This window comes from Eschrichtius robustus, chromosome 12 (assembly GCF_028021215.1).
Source record: "Eschrichtius robustus isolate mEscRob2 chromosome 12, mEscRob2.pri, whole genome shotgun sequence".
Taxonomy (NCBI): Eukaryota; Metazoa; Chordata; class Mammalia; order Artiodactyla; family Eschrichtiidae; genus Eschrichtius; species Eschrichtius robustus.
The window spans coordinates 17,990,830-18,003,084 of NC_090835.1; the positions used below are offsets into that span (position 1 = coordinate 17,990,830).

A 12,255-nucleotide genomic window follows, 5' to 3' on the forward strand; every position below is an offset into this window, starting at 1 on the left:
AATCCTGATGGACTCAGTAAATTTCCTCTTGGTGACTAGGGATTATAAAATCAGCAATAAGCTTATAACCCCTGAGCTTCCCGGCTCCTCCTTCCTGGTGCCTTTAAGGGCCGGGGCTAGAGGAGGATGGATCAAAGTTCTCTGCAAACGTGTGCCACTGACCATGAGAAAGGCCCCGTGTGACAGCACAGAAGGCTTAGAGGAAATCAATTACCAGTGTCAGAAGAGCATCATAAAGATGTGCTTGTTGGTTGGGTTGATGGCATTCCCTTCTCATGGAAAGGACCCCTGCTTAGAGGTTATTTACAGAAACCTTCGAGATGGAAAGCAAAGAATGAAGACATCATCGGGCATCCCCTCTGGCAGACGGTGTGTAATATTTCTACCACTCAGAAATTACATGCCACTGGGGAATTCCCCGGCAGTCCAGGGGTTAGGACTTGGAGCTTTCACTGCCGAGGGCACAGGTTCAATCCCTGGTCGTGGAACTAAGATCCCGCAAGCCGCATGGCGCGGCCAAAAAACAAAACAAAACATAAAACTCACAGACTGCTGTGACATCCAAGCACCCTCTAATTCCTAATTGTTCACAACACACTATGAGATTTTCCTTTTCTTGGGAGGACTCCATTCCACCAGGATGTTTCCCTTACTTGCATTCACCTCCACGCTTGCGCATACACAATCCACAGCTGGGAGAGACTGGTGCTCATCATGAAGTTATACTATCAAGGTCTGAATCCCATCTCCTCTATTAGCTGTGTGACTTTTCTGCACTTCAGTGCAGAGGGTGGATGTGAGGACAGTGGGAGTGAAAATATCTAAACATGCTTTTGTGCTTCTGAACTGTGACCTGACCCCAGCCCAATAGCTGCCTTTTTTTAATCCAATGAGTCACTTCACTCCTTTCTGATACCTGCCCGGCCATTTGGATTTGCAGTCCCTGCTTAAGCACCTGCCAGTATTCTCTGCTGACTGAATTGCCCTAGACACTACCTCTGTTTTTGTAAACACACGGATTGATGGAATCAACAAGTATTTATCAAATGCCTGAAATAGACCCCACACTTTTCCTCTCTTTGCAGCCTCCTTAGAGGACCGAGCCCAATGAGGGCATCACTCAAAGGCAAAACACAAAGACACAGAGTCTAAACAATATGTTACTAAAGAACTGATGGATCACTGAAGAAATCAAATAGGAAGTAAAAAAATACCAGAGACAAATAATAATGAAAACATGACAATCCAAAACCTATGGGATGCAGCAAAAGCAGTTCTAAGAGGGAAGTTTACAGCAATACAACCCCATCTCAAGAAACAAGAAACATCTCAAATAAACAACCTAGGGCTTCCCTGGTGGCGCAGTGGTTGAGAATCCGCCTGCCAATGCAGGGGACACGGGTTCGAGCCATGGTCTGGGAAGATCCCACATGCCGCGGAGCAACTAGGCCTGTGAGCCACAACTACTGAGCCTGCGCGTCTGGAGCCTGTGCTCTGCAACAAGAGAGGCCGTGATAGTGAGAGGCCCGCACACCGCGATGAAGAGTGGCCCCTGCTTGCCACAACTAGAGAAAGCCCTAGCACAGAAACGAAGACCCAACACAGCCAAAAATAAATAATAAATTAAAAATAAATAAATAAATAAATAAACAACCTAACCTTACACCTAAAGCAATTAGAGAAAGAAGAACCAAAAAACCCCAAAGTTAGCCGAAGGAAAGAAATCATAAAGATCAGATCAGAAATAAATGAAAAAGAAATGAAGGAAATGATAGCAAAGATCAATAAAACTAAAAGCTGGTTCTTTGAGAAGATAAACAAAATTGAGAAACCATTAGCCAGACTTATCAAGAAAAAGAGGGAGAGGACTCAAATCAATAAAATTGGAAATGAAAAAGGAGAAGTTACAGTGGACACCACAGAAATACAAAGGATCATAAGAGACTACTACAAGCAACTATATACCAATTAATGGACAAATTCTTAGAAAGGACAAATTCTTCCAAGACTGAACCAGGAAGAAATAGAAACTATGAACAGACCAACCACAAGTACTGAAATCGAAACTGTGATTAAAAAATCTTCCAACAAACGAAAGTCCAGTACCAGATGGCTTCATAGGCGAATTCTGTCAAACATTTAGTGAAGAGTTAACACCTACTTTACTGAAATTCTTCCGAAAGCCTTTGTAATAAGACAGGTAGGTTCAAAGTTGGCTTCTACCACCTCCTAGTTCTAAAAACTTGGGTGAGTTGCTGAAACCCTTGGCCTCAGTTTAGAAGCACTAAAGAGAAGTTAAATGATGCAGATTTGAATCCCAGCTCTACCATGTGTTAGCCATGACCTAACAGCAGAGTGGCTAAGGAGCAAGCTTTAGAATCAAGCTGTTGGGTTTCAGTACAGAACTCTGCCATTAGTTGCATGAACTCAAGCAAATTACATGATTTTTCTGGGCCTCAGTTTCATTATCTGTAAAAGGGGGAAGAATTGTAAATATCACTTGTAGGATTTGGGGAAGTACTAAATGAGTTCATATCTAGAAGTACCTGGAACAGTGCTTGCTGCACATAGAAGGTACACCCCGTAAATGTAAGCTGTAATCATTACTATTATCATTGCTATTGCCATAACAAGAACTATTGCATTAGGCTACTAGAAGGATAAAACAAGATAACTTAAATGGAATGAGCCTGGCATCCTTCCGGACACATAGCACATTGGTGGTAAATGTTTTACAGCAATTGCCTCTAGACATGCAGGTGGCCAGACTTTCTTAACCTTTTATGAGTCACAGATCTCTCTGAGAATCTAATGAAAGCTTTAGACTCTGTCTTTGGAAAAATATATGAAGAATATCTGCTTACAAACTTAGGGCTTTGTAGATTTCCTGAAGATCAGCTAGGAACCACAGCTACTGAATATCACACGTGAAATTCGGTCCCAGACAGAATTCAATTCACGTGTTTACCTTCCCTTCAGAATTTTCCAGAGGAAGAAATGCGAAGTACCGTGAGAATAGAATTGAAACAAGTATTTGTTCACCACAATGCAAGGCATTGGTGTCACTGGGTGATAAGGCACTGCCCCTGCCCTTGGAGAATTTATACTCTTCTAAGGGAGATAGTACAGAAATGAACGTTTTTTTATTAGAGTTTATAGAAAGGAAGGCATTTTGGTAAAGCTTTACTTAAACTTAGACTTATATAGTAAGGATAAGATTCTGACAGTCAGAAATAGAAGCCTGGAAGAGCATTTGAGGAGGAGAAAATGGCCTGATCATGGCGAAGAGTTTGGAAATCAGAGTGTGTTTTAGAAAAGATGAAGCATTTAATTTTGGGGGGGCAAACTCGATTTCTTCAAAGAGGTAAGATAATGGTAGGAAAGTTGTTATATAAATAGACCGCTTTGCCCTAAAATATTCAAGAAATATAAATCTATATTAGGTTGCAAATAATCAACTTTGATTCTAGCAGGTGAGGCAAAAAATATTTTTTTTCCTTTGGAAAGAGAGGAGGTAGCTCAAAAAGTCAGAGGGAAAGCTGAATTGGGGCAGGAAGTGGGGTGGCTCCTGGGATCTGGTGTGGGGACTAATTACTGTCAGCTTCTCGGCATTGCTGCCAGGATGAGCCAGCCTTGCCTACTTTCTGCTCTTGGATTCCCAGACTCAGGTTCCCAGGAGATGGTCTGACTGGTTAAGTGCGAGTCAGGGGCGGGCGGGGCTCTAAGACTGCATGCAATGGGGGAAGAGTAATTCCCCTGAGAAAACTGCATGCTGTTACTAAAAGAAAGGGCAATCAAGAGTGCACAGGTGGACATTTAGATGAACCTATTTGCAGGGCAGGAATAGAGCCGCAGGCGTAGAGAACAGACGTGTGGACACAGAGGGGAAGGGTAGGGTGGGATGAAGTGGGAGATTAGGTCTGACATAAATACACTACCATGTGTAAAATAGATAGCTAGTGGGAACCTGCTGTATACATATAGCTGATTCACTTCATTGTACAGCAGAAACTAACACGACATTGTAAAGCAATTATACTCCAATAAAAAGAAAAAAGAGTGCATAGGTGAAAATAACAGATGTGCCTTTTCATTCACAGATACATTTGGTGTGGGTTACATTGCGAAATCTCCTTCTCCATGGGGTGAAGGAGGAGGAGAGGGGCTACACCAGCACCCTGGGCTGGGCTGAAGATGGAAAACCTCTGTAGAGCAGCTGATGAACACGTAGCGTGGATTAATGATGGTTATTTGGCACACGATGAATAACTATACTGAAACGAATCTAGTTTAAGCAAGATTATCATGGCTGTCAAAATCTAATGTTTAAAAATGACAGCACGGTGAAATGTGCAGGTTATTTTTTTCTGCTGCTGAGGAAATAATACAGTGAATGGTTTTTAAATTCCAAATCCCCAAAGCCTCAAAACACTGCAATTTATTAAAAAAATTTTTTTCAAGCCAATCTCTCTTCAAACCCTGGGTCTTTGCTATTTTTCCTCTCCATTTTACGTAGATAAAGCAGCTCATTAATTGATTATTTATGAGTCTGAAATCCCTTAGTGATCCTTTTCCGGAGTCTATGTTTATTTCCAGAGCCTCCTAACTACTTGCAAAGTACTGTGTGAATTGATTGTTCCTTACATTTCTGATCATTTCCTACTCTTGGGGTCTCTAAGATTATGGAATAGTTTATGTCTGATCATTTTAACTTCCTGGTGGAATAGGCTTGCTACTTACTTACTACACTATATCAACAGAACGGAGGCTGTTTGCACGACTCATAGCGTTTTGTTTGTTCTGCTTTGTTTTTTAATGTCTCATTCTGGAACTGAGCTTTCCCAGCCTCCTCTTCTTCCTTCTTCCAGAATGTACCTTGTTCCAGAAAAGGGCAATTCATTCCTCCAAGAAGATGTCTCTGATCACACAATTTAAAGATGGAACCCTTGACAGTTCCATCAGCCTTGACAGTGGCTCTCTCAACCCCTTATTTGTTTCCTTCATAGCACTGATCACAATTTGTGATTTTGAATGACTCATTGTTACTCTTTGGAAGTTGACCTCTCCCAATACAAGGTAGGTTTTGTAAAAGTAGAGACCCTGTCTCCTCTGTATGCCACCGTATCCCCACTGCCTAGCCCTGTGGCTGGCACCTAGTAGGTAGGTGCTCACTGAATGAACAGGAGAATCAAAGCATAGACGTTCCTCTACCCTCTGTATCTTTCCCCTTTCTCTGCTTTCTCCCTCTCCTTTCTCTCCCCAACATCCCTTCCTCTCACTTTCCTGGCTGCGCGCTTTCTCTTCCATTTCCTTCCTTCCTCCATTCCAGTCTCTTAATCCCATTCCTCCAACCAGCCAACACCTCTGAAGATCAACTCCAGTTAAGGCATTAACCCTCACACTGGAATCACTCAATGAAGACAAAGTAGACGTAACCCCTTCTCACAAGGACCCTACGATCTTCATTCTTGAGCTTCGTATCAGAGCTCATGAACTTCTCAGACTCCCAAAACAATGATCTGTTTCCAGTTTTCCAGGACAGTCCTAAAACCAAATAATTGGACCTGTCCACCCCCAAACACATTCACAACTACCAGCTGCTGGAAGCTTTTGGTGAGGTGAGTATATAGTGTGGTTGCACACCCAGGCAGGATGAGAACAAGGCCTGGCAGGGCCTCTGAAGAGGCCTGTTCCATGTGACTGTGTGTCCTGCTCTCTGCGGCCCCAGCAAACCCTCCCGACTCCCTAGTATCAGGTTCAACTCATGGACGATCTATGTACATTCCATGCGCGTTTCAGCTCTTCTCTCTCTTCGTGGACAGAGCCCTAGTGCTTCTCCTCTGGCTGGATGCCCTGCCTTGTCATCTATACTCGGCTGGTTTCATTTCTTCCCCTGGCCACCCCCACTTTTCTAGAAATTGCTTTGAAAGAAGGGACAGACCTCGGTGGTCATGTTTGAGAGAGGAAAATGCCACGTGATCTTGCTATTCTGGCCCCTGAGGACCGGATCAAGGGTGGTCTCCCCATCGAAAGAGAACCAGTTCATAGCTGGGCTGGGAAACAGTTAATAGGCTGGGACAGGCCAACCCTCCATCCCCCCTCTCTCTCTTACCTTCAAGAATCCGAATTAAGAAACCTAGTCAACCCATCATCATTGGCATGGGCTTGTAAGGTTGTGTTGACTTGGGGTTGGGCCATGTACAAGCAGACATTATTGCTGGACAGACGGAATGGAATCAGATGGGCATGGAGAGAAGCAACACAACAGACACCATGAGGACTCTGAGGGATGAAGAAATGAGCTTTGATCCTGAGCAGCCGCCCAGAGATGGTTCTCATGAGGCCTGGCATGATCTGACCCATGTGTTCATGGGACTGGCACCTGGACCTTTACTTAGCTGGTCTGAGTTAAGTTTTATTCCCTGCAACCTAAGCGCATGAATCCAAGCATATCTTTCTACATAGCCTTCTCTTTTAGCCCTTGTCAAATCTACCCTTTCTACAGAAGTCTGCTCTTGACTCAAATTCACCTGTAAATATGTGAGTTCAGTCTTTCACCCCTTGAAGAAGCTGCCGTGGCTCACCTGCCAGGAAATGTCCCGTGGGATGAGCTACCTGCCTGTCCCCCATGGGCTTCAGCTGTCTTCTTGTGAGTCAGTCTAGTACCCAGCACAGCAATTACACATCCACAGGCATTTACTATCTAATTATAGAAAGAGTTTTAAAACATTTTTAAGCTAATGGCTTTTAAACACATTTTAAAAGCGATGGGATTGGCTACGAGAGGCTATAATAATAAAAACATTCTAGATATGGGCTTGGGTTTTGTGTGTATTGCTTCACCAATGGCAACCCAAAGAATCATAACAATAAGCATGTTTATCTCCTGAGTCATGGCCAATTTTCTCTCTCTCCTTTCCAGGGATAAAGGTGACACACTTTTTTTTTTTTTCAAATATAGTTAGTTCTGGTTTATAGAAAATGCTCCCAATCAATATAAACAAAGAAAAACCTTTCAATGTGATGGATATCACTGGATTTCAGGTCAAAGAGCTCATGTTTGATAAAGTACCTGGATAAAGTATGAAAGATCAAAGGCAGGCCATACAAAGAACAATCAAGGAATTACCTAATACTCACTGACCTAAAGTTAGGAAACTCGGTTATTTACTTGCTACTGCTCAGACCCAAGATTTGGAACAACTTCATAATTATTTTATAATATCCTTGTACTCAGTGGACCTAAGATGGGCAGTGTGACGCCATTAAACTCAGCTGGTTTTCAGCCCTAATTAAAGACAAGGGGCTCGCATCTAATGGCAGAGCTGCTTGCGACCGTCTTTGAGTGTTATTTACTTACTGATCACGTCCTCAAATAATCTGCAACAGGCTAAGAGGATTTCTAGGGAGGCAACTATGCGAATGTTTTGAATTCCTCAGTTTGGGAATATGGACAGATAGGCTTATGGAAGAGAGTTTAAGCCACACAACACAGAGGAAAAAATGCAATATTTAAAGGGCAGAAATAATGCGGGAGAGAGAGACACATTTGGGGATACCTGCCCAGCTCTCTAGAATTCCCCCTTCTCTGGGACCTTCCCCTCACCCCCAAAGACACGGGGCCACAGTTGGAGTGGCCTGGGTTTGTGCCCCTGCTCTGGCACTCATTAGCTATACCACAAATCATTTAACTCTCTTTCCCTTGGTACCTTTGTCTATAAAATGGGGATTCTATTCTCAGGGTTGTTGTGAGGATTAAATAAGAAAATGCTTAGAACAGCACCTGACACTCAGAAAATAATCCATGTCAGCCATGATTCCTTAGCTCCATGCTCCTGGCCTAGGGGACCCACACTGCCAACATCTGATTTCTCCCCCAGGAATTTGGAACTGGGATGAAGTTAGTCTTTCCATGTGTCTGGACGTGGAACATGAAACCTTGGTACTTTGCTTTGAGCACAGAATGAGAACCTTCAAAGAGAGGAATACACAGTCTCACCAGGAGAAGCCAAGTCCAACCTGGGTTCCTCATCCTTTTCCCTCTCCTGCTTTAGGTCCTGGGCCCAGCCTGCTGGCCTTTCTGCCCTAGGTTTCTACAGGACACCAGTTTGCTTATTAAAAAAAAGTATCCTTTGAGCTTAGACTAGCTCCAGGGACCCTTTATTTGTAGCCAAGAGTCCTACTCAGTATAACTACACCTAGGAAAAAAGATGAAATCCGCTTTAGAAGAAAAAGGAGGGGCAGACTTTCAAATCCCCGTTGATCCCTGTTGCTATCAAAGTGAAATGGATTAAAACATGCCACAAACGAACAGCCAACACATCCCCTTCATCAAATGAATTAGTATTGGGACTCTTTGCCAGAAATGCACCCCGTTCCATATCAACCTGCTTTTTTTCTTTTCCAGGATTTGCTCCTTTTTGATCCAAGGGCATGTGAGATTAGGTTTTATTTCAGAATTTTGTTAAAAAACAAAAAAAAAGGTACATACACAGAAGTCTTTATAAACAGGAGTCTCTAGTTCAGGATTTTTAAAGACACAGGAGAGGCCTGAGGAGGTTGGGGTGAAGAGTGCTTTTTTCCCTAGAGATCTTTCTCAAAGAGAAAACATGGTTTTGGTTTTAATACCATTAAATAAGGTTGTAGCAAAGATGAAAGAAAAGAAGGAAAATTTTTAGCTTTAGGTGTCAATACAAAAACACAGACCAGAAATATACATCTCCTTTCCTTCCCCAACTACCCAAACACTGACTTAACAATGTAAGAAGAATTTCTTTAGCCCGAGGTGAAAAGAAAGAGGGATGTGGGAATCCAAGTCCTTCTTCTAGACCCTTTTAACCCTGAACAAGTCACTTTATTGTAAGGATCCCAAGAATCAATTCCCTTCAATCTAGCAATTGTTCAGGCTATGGCGGGCCTCATGCCTAGATTATAATGTTTTCATTTAGTCCTGTGCCGCCCATTGATTTTGCCTGTACTTCTTGGAAGAATGGCGCGGCAAAACCTAAAATATTCTTGAAAAACGGAGCCCAGTGTCGGGGGTTTCAACATTTGGCCTTTTGTGTCAGCAGCAAGAGGACCGCCCGCGTGAGACCCTGGGGAGGGGGTGGGGTGGGCGATGAAAAGGCACCCTTTGCAGGGGACACAGGCACAATTCAGGCTTCGACAATGCAGCCCAGGCTGGAATGTGCTCTGTGGGGCGAGGTGGGCGGACTCCTCCGAGAACTGCATTCTTGAAAGAGAACCTACCTGGGTTGAAATGAAAAATAATATTTAATAAGTCCTGGTCTCCCCACGTGATGGCATTCTTGTACTTCTGGTACAGAGGGTACAGCATGTCCTCCCAAGCCAAGCCTGTTGGAATCATGCTGTTCTGGAAAAGAGAAAACCATCAGAGCGGCTAAGGCACGGCAAATACATCTCATCCGCTGAGAATCAACGTACAGGGACGGGTTCTCCCCTTCACCGCCCCCGCTCCCCAGAATGAAAATGAAATCAGCAGAGGAGGGGACCTGTTGGCCTCAAGGCATAGGACAAAGCAGAACTAGGGCTAGCGATTACAGGTGTACACACGGATGGTAGATGGACCAGAAACTGGCAGTTGGGCCTATGGCTTCTGCTCAGAAAATCATGCCCCATGTGGCGGAGGGATAAATCAGGAGCTTGGGATGAACATACACACACTAGTGTATATAGGATAGATAACCAACAAGGACCTACTGTAGAGCACAGGGAACTCTACTCAATATTCTGTAATGGCCTATATGGGTAAAGAATCTGAAAAAGAGTGGATATACATATTCACTTTGCTGTACACCTGAAACTAACACAACATTGTAAATCAGCTACACTCCAATAAAATTTTTTTTAATTATTTACTTTTAAGACAAAAGCAACATATTCAGACTAAATATTCAAACAGCACACAAAGATGTAAAAAGTAAAAATATTTTTCCTCCTGCCTCCTGCAATTCCCATTCCCACTTTCCCTAGATGTATCCATAATTAATGACCAGTCTCTTAGATACTCTTCTGGAAGTTTCTAAGGCATAAAAGGGATCACCTCTATGGCATCATGCTCTGCTGCATTTTAATTTTTTCACTTAATGTTTTTTAGAGCTCTTATCTCACTTATAGATTTGATCTAATTCTTTTTAATAGGAGGATAATTTTTTTGACTTGTTCTCTACTGATGTTCACTTAGGTTCTTCCAGTTTTTTGCTAGGATAAAAGACAAGGCCATGAACAGCCTTGTACGTTCATCTCTGTACATTTACATAAATATATCCCTAGGGTAACTCCAAAAAGTTTTCCAGGGTTTTTGAAGCCTGGGATACACAGAGCGTTTAAACATGCAATTCAGAAATGCAACATAATATTCCCCAACAGTAACTCTGCTGAACAGTTTAAATTCCATTATCATCTGGAATTTTCCTAAGCCAACAAATATTCCATAACTCTCCAAATACTCTTCTCTTCCCTGGCTTCTTCCATTCTCACCTGCAAGCCAGCTACTTCCAAAATCAATACGCTGACACTCCTGAAACATCACTGTTGAGGAGACAAAATCCCAATGTTTAAACAAGGAAATATAACATACTTCCTTACCTTGAACTGGGCACTTCTTATCCGAGTTAAGTTCATCAGCATGACTCCTGAGTTAACTCCCGCGGAGCCATAGAAAGGGTGCCGAGCAAAGCGGCTGTACCAGCCGATCTTGGGGATTTCATGCTCGGGGGCCATGGCCGCAAGCTGTGTGGAATTAAATTGCCTCAGAAGCTTCCAGATGTCATCAACAGGTCTCAGAAAGAGAACATCGGTGTCTACGTAGAGGAGGGAGTCCACGTCTTTTAAAATCACCTTTGTGTGTATTGGGTGAGGAGGGAGAAAACAAGAAGAAAAGGAAGTGGCCTGGTAAGTCAACGCTGCCAATGATTTTGTTGATTAATGTTAATTCTAGAAAGGGTCCCACTCTTAGCTTCCATTCCTCCCTTCTCCTTGGACTTCAGGGATAAGGGTCAGTCAAAGGGTAGAGACTCAAAGGAAGATCCGTCTTGATTCAGACTCGTCCAATTCCAGGACCCTGGACTATATTTGGTAAGGGTTGAAGGTCGCAAGGAATGAAAACATTAGCAAATGACTGTGGCTTTCTTCTCCTCCATCCTCCAGTAAGGCCATCTGTCTTTCTCGGTTTTTTCTTGGAAAAGCTAGGGCTAGCGTTAGACTACTTGAAGTGGACAATCCGTAGATTAGCTCATGCCAGGCTTTAGGGTAAATACTCTGTCTCTGGATCCATTTCTTTTAGTGTTGATGGATATGGCTCTGCATCTTTTTGAAACAGTATTTTCAGCTAAGACTTAGACTTGGAAATAGGCAAAACAAGTCATTGGCCAGCTTTGTCTGCAAGGATTGGCAAACCGGTTTTTCTCTAAAGGGCCAGAGAGTAAATATTTTAGGCTCTGTTGCAGCTACTTAACTGCTGTTAGCATAAAAGCAGCCATGGACAATATATAAACAAATGAGCATGGGTGGTTCCAATAAAACTATTTAGAGACAATAAAACTGGAATTTCATTTAATCTTCAGATGTCACAAAGCCTTCTTCTTTTGATTTTTTTCAACCATCTGAAATGTAAAAGCCATTCTTGACTCAAAGGCTGTGGTTTGTCAACCTCTGTTGTAGATCATTCAAGCCAGCCACCTTAAGTAAATAAGTTTTGCTATGCTAAATGCTTAGTTTACCAGAATTTTGCCCTGGGGTTTGAGACTTTAAAGTCATAGTGAGTAATAGAGTTATTTGCCTTGTTTTGCCATTGTTCCCCCAATTTAGAGGTAGCTGAACCAAAGAAGGATGTCATCCTAAAACCACAACAACACTTGTTATGGACTGAATGTGTCTTTACAAAATGCATATGTTGAAGCCCTAACTCCCCAATGTGAGGGTATTTGGAGATGGGGTCTTTGGGAAGTAATTAGGGTTAGATGAGGTCCTGAGGGTGGAACCCTCAAGATGGGATTCATGTCCTCATTAAAAGAGACACCAGACAGCTTGCTCTCATTCTCTCTCTGTTTCTCTCTCTGTCTCTCTGTCTCTCTCTCTCTGCCACATTAGAACATAGTGAGAAGGCAGCAGTCTGCATACCAGAGAGAGTGTCCTCACCAGAACCCAACCATGTCAGCACCCTAATCTCAGACTTCTAGCCTCCAGAACTATAAGAAAATAAATTTCTGTGGTTTAAGCCATCCAGTTACGGTA

General features: G+C 42.9%; 1 protein-coding gene across 1 annotated transcript in view; it reads right to left on the bottom strand.

Annotated features, from left to right (window-relative positions):
• GXYLT2 (glucoside xylosyltransferase 2) overlaps window positions 1-12,255 on the bottom strand; it is an 81,074-nt gene that overhangs the window by 11,338 nt on the left and 57,481 nt on the right. Inside the window, exons 4-5 of the mRNA XM_068557109.1 lie at window positions 10,609-10,860; window positions 9,250-9,373 (exon numbers count right to left, since the gene is read on the bottom strand). Coding sequence (XP_068413210.1) covers window positions 9,250-9,373; window positions 10,609-10,860 — 376 coding nt within the window. The remainder of the gene's footprint in view (window positions 1-9,249; window positions 9,374-10,608; window positions 10,861-12,255) is intronic.